Source organism: Sceloporus occidentalis, unplaced genomic scaffold (genome assembly GCF_023333645.1).
Source record: "Sceloporus occidentalis isolate IW3139 unplaced genomic scaffold, rSceOcc1.0.p SCAF_1, whole genome shotgun sequence".
Classification (NCBI taxonomy): Eukaryota; Metazoa; Chordata; class Lepidosauria; order Squamata; family Phrynosomatidae; genus Sceloporus; species Sceloporus occidentalis.
The window spans coordinates 72,879,562-72,898,976 of record NW_028316981.1 but is presented as its reverse complement, the minus strand read 5'-3'; the positions used below and the strand labels follow the sequence as shown (position 1 = coordinate 72,898,976).

The 19,415-nt window shown below is 41.6% G+C and overlaps 1 protein-coding gene across 3 annotated transcripts in view; it reads left to right on the top strand.

Moving 5' to 3' along the window:
* The window catches only part of RAD54L2 (RAD54 like 2), a 103,064-nt gene that overhangs the window by 13,242 nt on the left and 70,407 nt on the right, over positions 1-19,415 (top strand). For all 3 annotated transcript variants that reach the window (XM_089525011.1, XM_089524981.1, XM_089524990.1), the window contains exon 2: positions 8,723-8,932. In XM_089525011.1, the coding sequence (XP_089381137.1) occupies positions 8,779-8,932 (154 nt within the window). In that variant the 5' untranslated portion in view covers positions 8,723-8,778. The remainder of the gene's footprint in view (positions 1-8,722; positions 8,933-19,415) is intronic.

The following is a 19,415-nucleotide window of genomic DNA, read 5'->3' as shown; positions in this document are numbered from 1 at the left end:
CCTTTCCATGCCACTTCTCAATATCAGCTCATCCCAAAAGCTTTTTATTTCAATTTCATCAGTTGCATATCCCCTTTCTTCTTCATAGAAAATGTTTGTGACTCAGTTCTCACATTTAAGAAAATCTCATCCAAGAACTTCCTTCTCTTTGAACATTTCTCACTATGGGCCCTCATCTGGTATTTCCTTAAGCTGATTGAAATCTTAGCTTTGAGAGTATACATCAATTTTCCTTTTCCTCAATATAAAGCTTCACAAGGTTCCCACTGCTTCTATCTTGTTGATGTTGTTTGTGAGGATCACTTTGTTAGGGAGGATCAGATCCAGGATAGTTTATCCCCTTGTTACATATTCCACCTGTTGGAAGGTGAAATTATGAGCAAGACAAATGCAGAATTTTTAAACCCTTGATATTCTTGGCAGAGTTTGGTTTTTAACAGATGTTAAAGTTGCTGAAGTATCCCATTACTGCTATAGATCACCTTTTCCAGTGTTTGGCATCTTCTTTAGGAGGGCATAATCCAAGTGTTGAGTCCAATGTGGAGATGGTTAATACATCTTCACATTAAGGTCACTGTTGTTTCATTTTCCTTTGATTTCCACCCTAATGTTCTCAAGCATCTTTCCCTTGTTCCTGATGGTGCATCTTCTTGAATATACATACACATCCTTTACATAATAATGCTGCTACTCCTCTGTCTCTCTTTATTCTATTCATTTTGAATAAATTATATGCATTAGTTATCTACATTCAAGTAATGAGTTTCATTGTAACAGGTTTTGGTGGTGCCTGTTAAATCACATTTGTCTGCTTTTGTTAAGAGCTTAAGGTCATCTTGTTTGTTTCCCATGCTCTGTGTATTGATAGACAGATAGTTGAAGCCATCCCTTCCAGCCTCTTAAACCAAGAATACAAACCAATTGTAAAACTGTACCTGGGGAGAATGAACACGTGTATGTTTGTCAATTGACAAATTCCAAGACTAGCTGGTGCATTGTCACTCTTGTGCCTAGAACTTGGTGTTCCCTTCACTGATGAAATACTGTATCACTCCTCACAGGATTCAGTTTAAATCTTTCCTGATCAGGTTTTTAACTGTGCTACCTTGATTTTGCTTCCTCACTCCTTACATCCTGGTTTAACACAACTAATATTACTGGACTGTGTGCTCCTTCCTCACTCCTTACATCCTGGTTTAACACAACTAATGTTGGTTAACTTGTTCCAAAGCAGTTGACCATAGCTTCCCAGTTCAGACAAAATGGGTGCCTTGTAAAGCATTAAAGACTTTTCGGTTCATAGCTTTCTGTGGGTTTTCTGGGCTATGTGGCTGCATTCAGGAAGAATTTATTCCTGACGTTTTGCCTGCATCTGCAGCTGGCATCTTCAGAGGGTGGTGGAATGGAAGTGTGTGGGATATATATACTTGTGTGACCCTTGGTTGGGAGGAAGTGATTTGCATGTTAATCTGTTGGTCTGTTGTTTGTGGATTTGGTGGTCTTGTTTTTTCTTTGTGGTATATTATATTACCATTTCTGACTACTAAAGGTACTTATCCCCTTAGGAGGGCTTTCACTATTAAACCTTTGACTTTTCTGATCAATTAAGTATTTAATAAAATCAACATAATGATTTTTCACTAAAGGCAGTATGTTAAAGCTATTGCATTGAAACAGAAATTCAATGAGCTTATTGTTTGGGGAGTAATCAAAAATAATCCATTGCCTGAATGATTAGATGTTGTTATCAGTGCAGTCCCCACTGAATATCATCTCATGGAGACAGGCATCATTATGGTCAATGCTTTTAAATATGTGGTCAATGAAGTAACCACTAATTTCTTGATTAAGGCTTTAAGCTATATGTCTGTATGTACACACACAGAAAGAGAGATACAGGTGTTTTATTGCTCTTCTGCAGCTGCTACTTTTTGGAGATTCCCCCCCCCCCCCTTTCTATAGTCTTTATAGGATATTGCTCTTTTCAGTGTGCTGGCTCCTTTCTCTGAGGCAGATATATAAAGAGTGGATTGCTTCATCTGTGGCAGCTAAAAATTTCCTCCCTATGTCCTGGAAGGGAAGATATACAAAAGGTAGTTCCCTTAATTTTAGGTCATACTTGAATAGTAGACATGCAACTGGCCTTATAAGGTCTGGGTCTCATTTGCATGGGAAGCTATAAGCTACTGCAAGAGGTATTTGTAACTTTCTGAAATTTACAAGGTTTGCTTTACTCGGGTCCAAAACACACTACAGAAATAATCCCATTTGAGACCACTTTAACTGCCTGGGTTCAATGCTAGGGAATCCTGGGAATTGTAGTTTATTGTGGCCCCAGAACTCTCTGACAGAGAAGGCTAATTGTCTCACAAAACTACATTTCCCAGAATTCCCTAGCATTGAGTCCAGGCAGATCAAGCGGTTTCAAACTGGATTATTTCTGGATTGTATTTTGAACCTCTGTCACCATTCTTATCAGCCCCTTTTCTGGAAGATTAGAGTGAACTTTGGTTAAGTTTGATTAACTTCTATTAAGTTCTGTTAAACAAAACCCCAAAGTCCTCAATCTGTCAGGTTGCTTTTACTAGTCCTGTTTAGACTTGGTATACAGCTTTATAATGAAAAGAAAATTAGTAATATTGTAGATGTGTTTCTGAAATCTAAGCTTTTCCTGTGTTTTGATAATCTTGGTTTATTATTATTTTGCTCCACGTTCTTAAGTGTCATACTTATTTGAAACTTGTTGAAATTGAGTTCATGTTTGAGTCTTTGTCCACTAATGTCTTTGATACTAGGCTGTGACTTTATTGTTGTGGAATACCACCAGTTTAATATAGGTTGTTGTTAAAAACATTCCTACTGACTAGCTCCACACCCAAAGCTAACATCCAAACTCTGGGAATAGTTGTGACTAGAATGATGTGTAGAAGAACATGTTATACATTGCTTGTTACATACTGATTATCTGGACCCGTTTCAAGCCAGGGTATTGCACTGAAATGGCTTTAGTTTCTCTGATTGACAACCTACTCTGGGGGCAAGACAGAGGGAGCACTACCTGTTGGTCTTCTTGGATCTCTCAGCAGCTTTGATACCATTAATCATAATGCCTGACTAGAATAGCGCTGTTGGATGGCAATAGGAGGCACTGTTCTGCAGGTGTTCTGCTCCTTCCTGGAGGGCTTGTTCCAGAGAGCAGCCATTCCATCATACCTAGGCCCAGCAGCTGAGGAAGGATCCTATTTTCATCCTAGCTGCCACTATTGTGGCTTCAGAGGGAGAGATAAGTACATAAATAAATAAAATTCAATTTCCTAGGGTTTTTTAAAAAGTTATTTTTTGAAAAATGAATACAGTAGAATACAGTTGCCCCTCCTAACTTGCGGATCTCAGAGCCACAACCTCGATTATGCACGGAGGGGCAACCTCCATTGAGGTGCGCACCTGGGCCGTGCACACCGGGGTGCCTTATCCAAGCCTATGATTTTCTTTTAGAATAAGAAATAAAATGTTTAATACAAAGTGTTCCCATATTTATGAACTCTGCAAATTCTTTCTAAAACTATGTAACAGGTATATTTTATATAAGACTATGTACATCAGTATGCTACTCAGTGTAGTTGTTGTGCTACTTTTGTCACAAGCCCTTTCTATTTTTCTGAAATACAGTGGACCCTTGTTATACACTGGGGTTTGGTTCCAAGATCCCCTGTGTATAACAAAATCCGTGTATGCTCAAGTCCCATTAAATATAATGACATAGCAAAATGGTGTCCCTTATAAAAAATGGGAAATCAAGGTTTGATATTTGAAATTTATACTTTTTTGGAACATTTTCAAACCGTGGATGCTTGAATCTGTGTATAAAAAATCCGTATATAAGAAGGGCTTACTGTACTGAAAAGGCTCTGTGTCATTATTTTGTCTCAAAATCTGCACTAAATACTTGTATAAAATGGCATGGGAATGGGAAAAAATCTTGCTTGACTAGGCAACAACTTTTTAGACTTTACTCTTAAATTGATTGGGCTTTTCTCTTAAACTGAATTCTTACTGTACCTAAGGAGTACATTGCTGAAACATCTGTTCTTATATTGACAGTGGTAATATTGTTGAGGGTTTATTTTTGGGGGTAAGTGTGACCGACAGTGTGTATTGACATGCTGTTTCCTAAAATGGAGTAATGTTAAAAATAACAGTAGGGTATGGGTGAAAAATCAGCTTGCTATGAAGAAAACTATCTTGAAGTATATCAAGGCTTGGAAACTTATGACTCCTCCAGACATTGATGTACTCCGGTTGTCATTCACCCTGATCAATAGTAAAACATTATGGAAATGGAGTTTGAGAATGACTGTAAGGCCATGATTTTCCTGGCTTTAGCAAATCCACCAACATGGTTTGCCTTTGTTCCAGTTTTGATGTCTAAACACCATGTTCAGCTGTACCTTTCTGTCAGGAAAAGTGGCCAGAGAAAGGAGGTAGTAATGACAACCTTTGGCTTGGCCAGCAAGTGTGACCAAAAATGGAAAACATAGCTTACCTATTTTAAGACTAAAAGTGTTTCTGAATATATGATAGAATTCTGTTAGAAACAACCATATGTACAAAACTGAGGTTTACATAATAGCTTGCTTTACTTTCCAGTGTACAGACAGGGATCTTGTAGCACCAACTGTGAGAGATGAATTTCTTTTCTTTTCTTCTGCAACAAGTACAGTTTATCAACTTTTTCTCTATGTTTTACTCTGCTTATGTCCCACACAATTTCTGTCAGGATCTTTCAGTTATCTGAAATATTCCATTTTTTCCCCTCCCTTTTTTTTTTTAAATAATAGAATTCAAATATTTTGAAAATGTTCCTTTGTTTGTGACAGGTACAGAAACCCTTTACAAGAAAGGTACCATGCTAGCTTTTGTGCATTTTCCTGCTATACTAGCGATAACAGGATGATTTTATTAAGAGGCGACATGGAAGTCTAGACAAATTGTAATTAATGATGTGGAGGTAGTCTGTTCTTTTGAAGAGAGCACTATTTGCACTGATTAAATGGTGAGTATGCTTTTAATGTAGAGTAGGGGTAGGTTGTAATACCTAGTCATAAAGCCAGAGAAGCAGGTGTTAGCTTTGTATATTATGTAACTCTCCTTGACGGATGGTTGTGAACTGGGTCAGACTTGTGTGAGAAATGAGGACAGGCTAATGTCTGTAATTCTTACCTGCCTGTGGTGCAGTATTAATGTTGTATATCTGAAGTTTGCAAGGCTGGCTGGAAGCCCTCTAGAGAAGCGCTGCTTATGTAACTGAAAAGAGGGCAGCTACTAGAACTGGGATGGGTGTGCCGAGCTAGTTACATGATAAAGCCATTGGTGGAGTTAACCCTCTTTATTGTTTCAGCCAGGGTCTTTAAAGGGTTACTTAACCTATTCAGAAAGACAGTTTTTATCTAACCTTTCAACTACAGTTGTGATAGCATTTTAATAAGTTAACTGGAAAATGGTACAGTAAGCAATAATTTAGTATAAGTTGTAGAAGTTGGGTATGAATTCCATTAAAAACAGTGTGATCTCTTTGTAGAATGTATTGCTTTTGTTAAAGTTCTCTAAAGTGTAAGTGTAGCTCTAACTACTTATATGTCATTAGTGTAAAAGCTAAGATTGAAGCTTTAGGTTGAAGATATTGTCTTAAATTCTGCAATAGTGTTGAAATCATTTGTTGATTTTTTTAGCAACTGTACTTTATGTTAAATGGGCTGCATCCATTGTGACATGTGTTAGGACTTTATTGCTAAACGTAATCAAGTAAGTTATGGTATTAATTTGTCTTTGTTACATGGCTAAGTAGTGTCATGTGTTTTGCTGCAGCCAGATACTATGTTTCATACAAGCTATCTGGAACTGTGTTTGTGTTGTGTGTGTGGTTTCTCTTCCCCCTCGGAATGCGTGTCTGTGTGTACACACATTTTCTGGAAAGCTGCTTAATGTCTGGGTAAGGTGGTTAACTCAGTGGTGCTCATTTGTAAGTGGATTTTGTAGGAGATGGCATATCCACAATTAAAAGCTCAATTGAACTCAGCCTGCTTATTTAAGAGAGATAGTGTGTGTGTGTATTTGAAAAGCACATTTTTCTTACTAATTTAAAAAAATCTGTTGAGACAAATTAACATCAGAATTTAGCAATACATTTATTTTAAGAGTTTTGTTTTGTAACAGGCTTTCTTGCTCCTTCCTTGGTCTTCCCTATTTTTCCTTCTGTATAACTTGTTTCTTTTTCTTTTCTCTGCCTTTCTGTACATAATCTGACTAGATTGGCAAATCTCATAGACTGAAGAAAACACAAGGAATCAGTACTTATTTAGAGACTCATAGATTTTGGATCTGCCTGTACTTTTTACTGCTCATTTTGTGCTAGAGTACCATATCATTATTAACACTTGCTTTTGGGAGGAAATGTTTTGAGACATAGATTAAACTTATGAGAGTGGTAATAACAGTAAAATACTTACACTTATTGATCATTTAATTATTTTTTAATTCACTGTATCAGTTTATTGTTGCTTGTAGGATCAAAATCTTCAAGCTGTCAGCAGCACTTTTGATTCCATGCAATTGAAGAAACTGCAGGTTGCTTGGCCAGTGCTGAGGGATAATTGGGAACTGCAATCCAATAATGTCAAGTTGTTGTTGTTGTTGTTGTTGTTGTTAGGTTCCTTCAAATCACTTCCGACTTATGGCCACCCTAGGCCGAACCTATCATAGATTTTTTTTCCAGCAAACTTTGTTCAGAGTAGGCTAGTCATTTCCTTCCCCTGGGGCTGTGAGCATGTAACTTGCTCAAGATCACCCAGTGGATTTTCATGGCCAAGCTGGGAGTCAAACTGTGGTCTCCAGAATTGCAGTCCAACCATGCTGGCTCTCTATAGATGGCCATGTAATTCCTACCCCTGGCTTACACAGAAGGAACCAAGTAGTATAGGCTTCGTTGTTCCTGTTGAGATCACTTTAATTTTAGTTCTCTTTCAGAAGTGTTTTGATAAGAGCGACAGTGAGAAAATATTTCTCATATTCAGCATTTATTTGTAAAATATGTTGGTGAAGTGCAGATAGCAATTTCAGATGCACTCTGCAGAAGCAAAATCACTAAATAATTTATTTTAAATTGCATTTTTCAGTATTTATATGCCGAGGTACTTATGTTCTTGAATATTACCTACTTTTGATTTGGACTTGGCAATTCTTGTGCTTGTACACAAACTAGACAAAGCAAACAGTGATCTGGCAGAGATAATATCTTGCTTACTGCAAATATGGATGAGTGGAGAAAACATGGGTGGACTCAATGTGACCAATGACTCTGTAGAAAGCATACTGTATTAGGATCCTACATTCCTGGTTTGCAGCAAGTTAATTGTCCTTCAGATGAGGTGGATGATATTTTAAAGCTTGAATTATTTGATAAGAAGGTTAATAAAGAAGGAACATGTCATGGTGGGCATAGTTACTGAAATACAGTTTAGTTACCATGAATAATACTATGAGCCCCCACCAATGTAGGTTGGATTCTCTTCCCCCTTTAGATACAGTGGACCCTTGTTATATGCTGGGGTTTGGTTCCAAGATCCCCCGTGTATTACAAAATCCGTGGATGCTCAAGTCCCATTAAATATAATGACATAGCAAAATGATGTCCCTTATAAAAAATGGGAAATCAAGGTTTGATATTTGAAATTTATACTATTTTTGAACATTTTCAAACCGTGGATGCTCGAATCCGTGTATAAGAAATCCGTGTATAAGAAAGGCTGACTGTACAAGATTGATATGTGTTCTCTTTGTGAGCTGTGATATTGTGTTAGAATGCATCCCAGATCCATGTTGAAGATGAGAAGTATAAATGTTTGTATAAATGTTTGGAAACAGATTGTCTTCTTCTTAGTTGTAGAAAGTCGAACATTTCCTGAATTAAAGTTTCAATAGAGTGTGTCCTAATTTTTAAGATACATAGGTATAGATAGAATCCAGGTTATTCAGGGTTTTGCAGCAACATACAGCAGTTTCTGTCATGGCTGTGTGTGTACCTGCCATAAGCTACCATTTTGTAATTGATTATTTACCCCATAACAAAAGCACAGTAGTGTGTGTGAGAGTCATGTTATAAAGACTGAAAAATGGATAGTAAGACAAATATTTTAATATGTGAGTATGAATTGACTGCATTTTTCTGCTGCATTCAGTTGTTGTGTGCCTTCAAGTTGTTTCTGACTTATGATGAACCTATGACGGAGGTTTCTTGGCGGAGGGAATTTACCCTTTGTTTAGAGGGGGTTTACCTTTGCCTTCCTCTGAGGCTGAGCCCAGGGTCATCCAGTGGGTTTCTGTGGCCAAGTGGGGATTCAAATCCTGGTTTCCAGAGTCCAGTGCCCAAGCTACCATGTTGGCTCTATATACTATAGAATATTACTCTAAACTTGCATAATCTAGTTTAGGAGAGCATGGCTTTATGTCAGTTTATGTTTGATTCTACCATGAAAGTGCACAAATGTTTAGATTGCTTTAAAAACATATTTCTTCTTAGTTGTTTAAAACTGATATGGTTATCACTGCTTTAAGAAATGATATGCTGCTAAAAAATCCTAGTTAGCAACTATGAGAGCTGGAAAGTCTAGAAGAGACTAGGACTGTACAACTTATCTAACCACCAATCTAATTTTTTGTTTTGCAGGGCTGCCTTAACATAGATCATGAGCAGGTAATGCACAAGGAGTGCTACTGGGAATCATGTCGGACGAGTCAATCTCAGGGAGTGATCCGGATGTGGACCCGGACTTGGAGCAGGAGGATATGGAGGAGGAAGAGGAGGAGGAAGATGATGATGAAGCAATGGAAGAGGACAATGATGGAGATGATGAGGAAGACTTGCTGGATGAAAATGGTGAGTAGTGAGCCAGGAAACCAGTGAATACTTTGCTTGTACGAGCTTTCTTAAACTGTTAAATCTGGGGAATAAATCCTTTTATTTTATGCAAGAGACAGATTTGTTCACTCTGGAATTTGTATGTGTACCAGTTTTGGAACATTTTAGTCAGTAGGTTATATAATGGGGAAGCCCATTACTGTGTTGGTGACTTGCACTGCTGTGGCTAAAATAGTATTTCAGCTTTGGTAAGTAGGGCAGAGATACAGAGCTCTGTACCTGCTAGTAAAGCCCTTGTCTGATGGTAGTATTTAGAGGGATGGTTGTGCTTATGGCTGCTGCAGGGTCTCTTGTGAGGGCACCTGTTATATTGTACTGTATATTGACCATCTTTCCTCTACAAAGATTGGCTCTTCAGACAACAGACTTGAATGAATGAAGAGAGCTAACTCTAGGACTATTTGTGCACTTTGCTAAAAATATTGAAATTCTGTGCCAAGGAAGGCTCTCCTATGACTTGAATTATGCACATCTTCTCAATTTGTATAATTTTGTTTTATTTTGTATCTTTCTGTTATCTTAACTGTTTTGGATAACTTTGTTTGATAATTATGGATGGGATCAGAAGCTCTGCAGACCTAAAGATATTGGGAAATGTATTGATCAAGTGTTGCTCACAAATACAAAACTAAGTTAGGCATAAATCAGAACATTCTACTTGATAGAAATACAGATCCATCTTTTCCTGGATTCTCTGTTTCCATGACATGTCCACCACGTGCACCTGGGAAGCAAACAGTCAATGTGATGGCCTTCCCCTTTTATAGTTATCCGTATGGAAGTATACTGCCTCCTAGTTCAGTTTAACTTCATGACTAATATAGTCAGTCCTTAGCATCCGTGAGTGTTCTGTTTCACCCCCTCCCTCCACAGATGCAAAAAAGTGGGCCCTTAAGTCCTGTGATTTTTAATGGTGGTGCACACATACACTGCTGCAGCCACATGCACATGCCGCCATTAGGGCCAATGGGGCTTGCCATCCACGGATGCTCAAATCCACAGATGGCAAGCAGGCGGGTGGGTAGGCTGTTGCTCTTCATGGTCTGATCCTCTATCACTGTGTCCAAAAGGTTTTTTTTAAAGGTATCTAATTATTATTATTATTATTATTATTATTATTATTATTATTTGTATCCCACCTTTCCCTGTATTGGATCGAGGCAAGTAACAAGAAACATAAGAACAATAAAAATAGAACACAACAAACCACAAGTAAAAGCATAGGAAAACATATAAAATCTAATTCCCTATCTCCCTCCCACCTTAAAATAGCATTAAAAACAATAATTCCCAACTGGAAAGTGAACATTCTGAGGAGGTCAATTTAGGAATGCCTGCCGGAAGAGATCTGTTTTTATTGCCTTCTCAAAAGCCTCCAAAGATGTTATATGGCGGATCTCTTCCGGCAGGTCATTCCAGACTTTTGGAGCGTCAACAGAAAACGTCCTCTGGGAAGTCAATACCAGTCTGGTTTTCTTGGGCTGCGAAAGATTCTTCCCAGAGGACCTGAGAGTGTGGGAAGGAGGAGGAGGAGGAGGCATTGCCTCAGGTAAGCTGGACCCAAGCCATGTCTAAGCTATATGAACTTCTAAAATTTCCCATCAGATTTGGAACCTTGATTTACCTTTGTGTTATGCAGTCTTCTAGAATCATGGTGCATACGTTTCCTTCAGTCAAAACCAAAGAAAGATGAAGCCAAGCCCTCCATTTTGACTGGATACTTAAGACTCTTTTACATGTAGCTGCAAGTCTCCCATTGTCCCACTCATGCATCATGCTTACTTCTGAAAAGGTTTCTGCAGTGGTAGAAGGGACCAAGAGGATGGGGGGGGGGAGGAGAGAGAGAGGGGGGCAATGTGAACACCAGCCAGCCTGCTTCCTGAGAGGAACCTCTGCTGAATGCTGACCTTCCCTCCATCTTCCCACTGTTCTGGGACTCCTTGGAAGTAGCAGCAACAGCTCCAGCTCAGCAGAGAGAGAGGTGGGGCCTGCCTTTCCCCTTAAAAGGGCACTGTCTCAGCCTTCTCCTCCCTTGTGAACACCAGCCAGCCTGCTTCCTGAGAGGAACCTCTGCTGAATGCTGACCTTCCCTCCATCTTCCCACTGTTCCGGGACTCCCTGGAAGTAGCAGCAACAGCTCCAGCTCAGCAGAGAGAGAGGTGGGGCCTGCCTTTCCCCTTAAAAGGGCACTGTCTCAGCCTTCTCCTCCCTTGTGAACACCAGCCAGCCTGCTTCCTGAGAGGAACCTCTGCTGAATGCTGACCTTCCCTCCATCTTCCCACTGTTCCGGGACTCCCTGGAAGTAGCAGCAACAGCTCCAGCTCAGCAGAGAGAGAGGTGGGGCCTGCCTTTCCCCTTAAAAGGGCACTGTCTCAGCCTTCTCCTCCCTTGTGAACACCAGCCAGCCTGCTTCCTGAGAGGAACCTCTGCTGAATGCTGACCTTCCCTCCATCTTCCCACTGTTCCGGGACTCCCTGGAAGTAGCAGCAACAGCTCCAGCTCAGCAGAGAGAGAGGTGGGGCCTGCCTTTCCCCTTAAAAGGGCACTGTCTCAGCCTTCTCCTCCCTTGTGAACACCAGCCAGCCTGCTTCCTGAGAGGAACCTCTGCTGAATGCTGACCTTCCCTCCATCTTCCCACTGTTCTGGGACTCCCTGGAAGTAGCAGCAACAGCTCCAGCTCAGCAGAGAGAGAGGTGGGGCCTGCCTTTCCCCTTAAAAGGGCACTGTCTCAGCCTTCTCCTCCCTCGTGAACACCAGCCAGCCTGCTTCCTGAGAGGAACCTCTACTGAATGCTGACCTTCCCTCCATCTTCCCACTGTTCCGGGACTCCCTGGAAGTAGCAGCAACAGCTCCAGCTCAGCAGAGAGAGAGGCGGGGCAGTAACCCCTCAGACATCCGGAAGCTCCCATAGCTACCCTTCTCCTCCGTCAACTCCCTCATGTCTTGGGATCCTCACCCCATCCCTTTCAGCACTGTTGGACTGTATCTTTATTTTTCTGTTTTTCTCTTTTCTACATTTTCTCCTGCCATCTGTTTGTCACCCAAACCTCTCTTCTCCATGGCTCCTCGCACCTCTCCTTCTCCTTATCTCATCCCTATCCGCCCCCTCCCTATCTCCCAACTCCCATTCTCTTGCGCTCTCTGGAATTGCCGCTCCGCTGCCCCAAAAGCAGCGGCAATCCATGATCTTTTTCTATCTCAATCATTTAATCTTCTTGCCCTCACTGAAACCTGGCTTCCGGCCCACGATACCGCTACCTCTGCTGCCCTTTCTCTTGGCGGTCTCTCTTTTACCCACACTGGCCGCCCTGAGGGTCGCGGAGGAGGGGTCGGCATCTTATTATCAAAGTCCTGCCAGTTTCAGGTTCTCTCTTCTCCCCCCAGCTACTCCTTCTCCTCATTTGAATTACACTCTATTAGACTCTATTTTCCTCTGCAACTTCGGGTTGCCATCATCTATCGTCCTCCTGGTTCAGCCTCTCAGTTTCTCACAGATTTTGAATCTTGGTTGACATTTTTTCTTTCGGATACTGTCCCCTCCCTGATTTTAGGTGACTTTAACATCCACCTCGACGATCCCCAGAATTCCTCAACTTCTCGCTTCAGTTCTCTCTTAGCTTCCTTCGGTCTCCAACCCCATTCCAACTCTCCAACCCATTCCCTTGGTCACTGTCTCGACTTAGTTCTCCCCTCCAAGTGTGTCGTGTCTGACTACTTGGCTTCTGATTTCCCACTATCTGACCATCACCTACTTTCCTTTACTCTTACCTACATTCCTCCTCCCTGTCATACCGTCCTTCGCCAGTTCCGTGATCTTCATTCTCTTAACCTTAACCATCTCACTCAGTCCTTGGATTCATCCTTCGCTTCTCTCAATCTTGGGGACTCTGCTGACTCAGCTATGTCTTTACTGAATTCTACTCTCTCTTCAACTCTTGACAGCTTTGCCCCAGTATCTATGCGCGTGTCCTCCTCTTCCTCTACGATTAGGCCTCAGCCCTGGATCACTCCCACTGTTAGATTTCTCCGGTCCTGCTCCCGAGCAGCCGAACGTCTCTGGAGAAAGTCCAGGGAGTGGGCTGACTTTATCCATTTTAAGTTCGTTCTTTTATCCTTTTCACGCGCCCTGTCGATGGCAAAACAAGACTACTTCAAATCATTGATCTGCGCCAACGAGAGGCGCCCGCAGCGCTTGTTCTCCTGTTTCAACACACTGTTAAAACCCTCTCCTCCCTCCGTCTCTCCATTATTTTCTCCCTCCAACTTTGCTAATTATTTCATTACAAAGATCACCACCATTCGTTCTGAGTTAACTCTTCCTGATTTGGCTCCCACCATTAATCTCCTCACCCCTCCTACTAATAAACTCTCTGTGTTTCCTCCTGTTTCTTTGGAAGAACTCTCTTCGCTGCTGAACTCATCCAAACCTACCACCTGTTCTCTTGACCCACTTCCCTCTCGTCTTCTAATCTCTATAGCCCCCTCTTTGTTACCCTCCCTACTCTATATCTTTAATCTCTCTCTCTCTTCGGGTTCCTTCCCCTCAGTCTTCAAACATGCCTTAGTTTCCCCTATCCTGAAAAAACCCTCTCTCAACCCCTCTTCCTTGGCTAGCTATCGTCCAATCTCTCTTCTTCCTTTTCTCTCCAAGGTGTTGGAACGAGTCGTCTATTCACGCTGTCTTGAGTTCCTTGAATCCAACTCCATTCTGGATCCCTTCCAGTCTGGTTTTCGCCCACGGCACTCCACAGAGACGGCCCTTACTAAAATCTCAAATGATCTTTTGCGGGCCAAGGCGAATGGCCTTTATTCTATCCTTGTCCTACTCGATCTGTCTGCGGCCTTCGACACCGTGGACCACTGTCTCCTAATAGATGTACTCTCTGACCTTGGTTTCTCGGGCCTTGTTCTCGATTGGTTCACATCTTACTTGTCAGATCGATCTTTTTCAGTGGTCTCGGGTGGTCAGACCTCGTCTTCTGTCCCCTTATCTGTTGGAGTTCCTCAGGGCTCTGTTTTGGGTCCCCTTCTGTTCTCTTTATACACACTCTCCCTTGGCAAACTTATCAGTTCTTTTGGTTTCTCCTACCATCTTTACGCCGACGATACCCAGCTGTACCTTTCCACCCCTAATCTTTCACCAGAGCTAGAGCAGCAAGTGTCATCCTGTTTAACAGCTGTCTCCCACTGGATGCACCATCGGCGTCTGAAGCTCAATATGTCAAAGACTGAGCTTCTTGTTTTCCCTCCTAAGCCCACCCTTCACTATTCCTTTTCTATTTCCGTCAATAACATCTCGATCCAGCCGGTCCAGGAAGCCCGCAGTCTCGGTTTCATCTTTGACTCCTCTTTGTCATTTATCCCACAGATCCAGACTACAGCCAAAGTCTGTAGATTTTTTCTCTATAATATCGCCAAAATCCGTCCATATCTCTCAGCTTCTACCGCAAAGACACTGGTCCATGCCCTAGTGGTCTCACGATTAGACTACTGTAACCTCCTCCTGGCAGGGCTTCCTCTCTCTCACCTCCACCCATTAATTTCTGTTCAGCATTCAGCTGCACGCATTATTTCACTCGCTCGCCGTTATGATCATGTCTCCCCTCTGTTGTCTTCCCTTCACTGGCTCCCTCTTCCTTTCCGCATCAGGTACAAACTTTTGCTACTCACCTTTAAAGCCCTGCATGGGCTGGCCCCTCTTTATTTAACTGATCTTCTCTCTCCCTACATCCCTACTCGCACTCTCCGCTCTGGTAGCCAAAATCTCCTCTCTCAACCCAGGATCTCCTCTGCCCCGTCCCGGATCCGTCCCTTCTCTCTAGCTGCCCCTCATTCCTGGAACCTTCTTCCTCTGCATGCACGGCTCATCACTTCCCTAACCAGCTTTAAAGCTGAGCTGAAAACCATATTGTTTAGGGAAGCGTTCTCAGGGAATTTGTGATTGTTATCTGGCTGTCTGACAATATTTGATGTGATGTGATTTGTTTGATATTTGATGTTTTTAATCTGTTTTTTCCTTTCTATATGGTAATTTTATCTATTCCTCTTTTAATTGTTATTATCTTAGAATGTACGCCTTGGGCAGGCTTTTATTTACTCCTAATTTTACCGACTTTGTACAGCGCTGTGTATAATTATAGCGCTATAGAAATAAAGTTTAATAATAATAATAATAATAATGTCTTTCTCAGGGTGGATTTGATTTAAATCAATCAACTACTCAGAAATAATTATGGGATCCCCGCTCAAAAGGATACTCTTTCTCGCTGTAAGCTTAATACATATTTTACACAACTCAGAGTTACCAAAGATTCATTATTGCTGGTTTAATCTTAATATTTACAACTAGATAATGGTTTCATTTTTAGAACAACAACTTTTCAGATTAATTTTACACTTATAGATAAAAAAATCCTGATTTGGTTAAACTATTAGAAACATATAATAGATAATCTGAAATTATTGTGATGTGAACTATATAATAGGTTAATAATTCAAATTTGGACAACTGCTGCCAATGCCATTTTAAGTTTTCTCCTCCAAGGAAATAAAAATATGATAAACCTCAGGCTATACACACAAAGATCCAAAGACTGCTGGAGTATTCTGCTCAAAATGTTTCACTTTCATTTTTACCACTTGCCCATCTCTATTCCTCACACTTAGCTTATTTTGCAGATCTATTCTGCTCCCACTCTCCCAACAATCTATTCTTTGAATGTTTTAAAACTTAGCAATTAAGAAGTAAGGGGTTGATTCTGTGTACATAGATTTTAAAAGAAAGTGGTTGTGATCTCTGCGGACAAAATTTCACATTTTTGAGAACTGTAAACCAAGCATCTGTTATATCCTCTAGACCAGCTGTTATCAACCTATGGGTCGAACGACCCTTTCACAGGGCTCTCCTAAGACCATCGGAAAACACGTATTTCTGATGATCTTATGCACCAAGACACCACTCCTCTATGGTTGGGGGTCAACACAACATGAGAAACTATATTAAAGGGTTTTGGCATTAGGAATGTTGAGAACCACTGCTCTGGACAGAAAAATGCCCAATAATGTTACAGAAATCTCTGGAAGAGCATGGCATTGCGAATAGATTGATGGAATTTATTTACCAAAAAATGTAAACGCTGCATGAATATATATTCTCATGCTACTGAATTAAAAACTAATCCCAATTTCATGATGAAAAATCTTTGGGCCATAATGTACCTTAAAATAATTTTTTCCTCAAAAAGCCTTTAATTAAAAAAAACCAATTTTAATAAAAACAAATCCATTTAAAAATTTTAAAATCTTATTTTTTATATTTTATTTTAAAAAATCATTGATTTTTATCCACCCTGCTCTTGCTAGAGCTCTACAGTTTTAAATGCAACTGGATATAAATGCAAGCATCCACTTAAGGAAAATACATTTTTGTTTATTTAATTTTAAATATTTTTTAAATTTAAAATGCAGCAACACAGACCAGCAAGTAGATTTTGATGATCCCTATGTCCAGTGTTACTCCCAACTAGAGGAGACCCTCTGAAGTAGACCAGGTGTATGTAAATGATAACTGATCAGTCCTTTTTATTTTAGTGGGTCTGTTCTAATAGGGACTAACATTGAGTTTAGCCTAGTAACCTTTCATTGGTGATACTTAACAAAAGGTTAGACATAATAGGAAATTTGTCTCATCACATATCCAGAATTATGAAACTCTAATATCTAAATATTCAGTTTTCTGCCTAGCAGGACAGCAATAGCTAACCACAGTTGTTGTTTTTTAAAAAAATATGTTTTGGAAATTCATGTCTTTCATAGGGCTTTCTTTGTGGCAGAGTAAGGAATTGGTTGCATCTTGGCTGGAAAAAATGGAAGATTGAATAGATGTAGACACTGAGGTTTTGTCCCTTTTTGTTGTGCGAACATATGTAGGTTAGCATCAAGCTTGTGCTTTGGCACAAGAATCTAGAAACTGCCGTAACAGATTGAAACAATGACCAATGTTTCCCTTAGTCTTGTCTGAAATGAAGACTGGAACTGCATGTTCACACTGAAGATAGGAGACACCAGAAACATGTGTATGCAGAATTTTGAAAATACTGTGTTAACAGTTCCAGTAGGCCTTGCCCGAACGAAGAAGGGCCCTCCCTCTACCCACCATCTTGAGGGAGAGGAAGGCAAGGCAGCTCCAGCAGGCCTTGCCCGAACGAAGAAGGGCCCTCCCTCTATCTAGGCTTGCCATATCCCGCCTGGGGGTGGGACTTTCCCAGTTTGGGGCGGGGCCACACGGTCCCACCCCGGTTTGGCCCCTCCCCCGGGACCTCCCCCCCAGCAAGGCCCTGGAGGCAGCTCCAGCCCTCCCCATGGCTGTGTGCCACCCTCCCCGCCTCCCTGCCTGCCTTAGCCTAGAGAGCAGGTCTTAAAGACATCTACCACTCAGAGCTATTGCCAGCCCACTTGGTATATATACCCTGCAAAAGGCATTACTTTCAGGTTACAGTGAGCAAAGAAAAAAAGGCCATCAATCGTTCATGTTTCACTGGGAGTCTAAATGCCTCATCTTTTAAATGTCTACCACTCAGTATTGTTGTAATTCTTTATCACAGGATCATTTTTGAGGCCCTAAATACCTTTACTTGTAATATGCAAATTTCTCCCAAAGCTGACCAATGGGAAAGAAGCAATCAGCCCCCCTCCCCTTGGGTTGGTTTTCAATGGCTTGGAAGGAAGAGATTTTGCCTTGCAAGTTGCTGGTAAATAATAGAAGGCTTTGGGATAGCAAAGGCTGCAGAAATAGTTTGACCCCCCCCCTTTAAACATCCATGGCTCAGTGCTATGGGATTCTGGGAATTGTAGTTTCTTGTGGCACCAGAGCTCTTTTGACAAAAGGAGACTGAATGGAGGCGTTGCCTGGCTGGGGGCAGAGCCTCTTGCCAGCAGTGAGAAGGCTGCGATGATGAGGAAAAGCAGGGGCTCCTCTGGTGGTCCTGGCCACTTCCCTTGGCTCCCTCCCTCCTCCTCCTCCTCCTCCTCCTTCTCCTCCTCCTCTCAGAGCTCATTCACACTCCCTGGCTTTTCTCTCCCCCCCCCCTCTGCACTTTGAGACCCCTTTAACTGCCAAAGCTCAATGCTCTGGAATTCTGGGGTCTGTGAGGCATTTGGTTTTCTCTGTCAGAGAGCTCTGGTGCCACAATAAACTACAATTCCCAGGATTCCATAGCACTGAGCCCTGGCAGTCCAAGCAGTGTGTTTTGGACACAGAGATCCTCCAAATGAATCCAGTCCCTAGCTTTTATATCTCTCACACACACTGCAGGAATAATAACCCACTTTGAGACTGCTTTAACTCAGTGCTAGGGAATCCTGGGAATGCGAGTGTTTGGGAGACATTGAGACTTCTCTGTCAGTGATGGCTCTGAGGCCACAATAGACTACAATTCCCAGGATTCCCCAGCACTGAGCAGTCTCAAACTGGACCATTTCCTCAGCTTGGATGCACCTGGGGAAGAATTCTGGGCACTGCAGTTCAACTACGTTTGGAGGGTTATGGGACTCCCTGTCAGAGATAGCTCTGGGGCCACAATGTACCACAATTCCCAGCATTCCCCAGCACTAACCCAGGACAGTTAAGTCACTCTCAAACTGGATTATTTCCTCAGTGTGGATGCAGCTTTGGTGAGGAACTCTGGGCATTTCAGTCCAGCATTGTTTTATTTCTGCAGTGTGTTTTGGACCAGAGACAAGGTGACCAGGCATCCTCCTCCTTTTCCAGGACATGTCCTCTTCTGTCAAATTTCAAAATGTCCTCCATTTGGATCATGGCTAAGAAGCATGGATTTATAATTACATGGGTGTTTTTAGCTTTTATTTTTGGCCATGTCCTACATTTTTTTGCTTGGGTGCCCTACATTTTGGGGTGAGGGCATTGGTCACCTTGGTCAGAGAGCTTTCCAGGGGTTAACTGCCATTCTGCTGTGGTGCTGGAACAAACCACCATTCCCAGAATTCCATAGCATTCAGGCAAGACAGTTAAAGTGGTCTCAAACCAGATTATTTCTCCAGTGTAGATGCAGCCCAAGCCTTTTGCCTCTCTTATGCCTGAGATTTCAAAGCCCAGCCTTGGCACCACAACAAACTACAAATCCCAGGATTCCATAGGATGGAGTGATGAGAGTGAAAGCAGTGTGGCAGCAGCCTAAGTTTGCTTAATGCAGTTCTTAACATGGTGCACCTCTTGCCTACAGAGTCTCACAAGACTTTTTTGTTGAACAACTTGTACCCATTAACTCCATTTCATGTCTCCTTTATTTAGTGGGGAGGAATACAGACAAAACAAGCCAAAATGAAGAAAAACCAAAGTCCCTTGACCAAAGGGTTTGGTTGTGGAATAAGCCTCTGAAGTATGTTAAAATAAAGCCATGTTCAATGCTCAAATGTGCTGTTT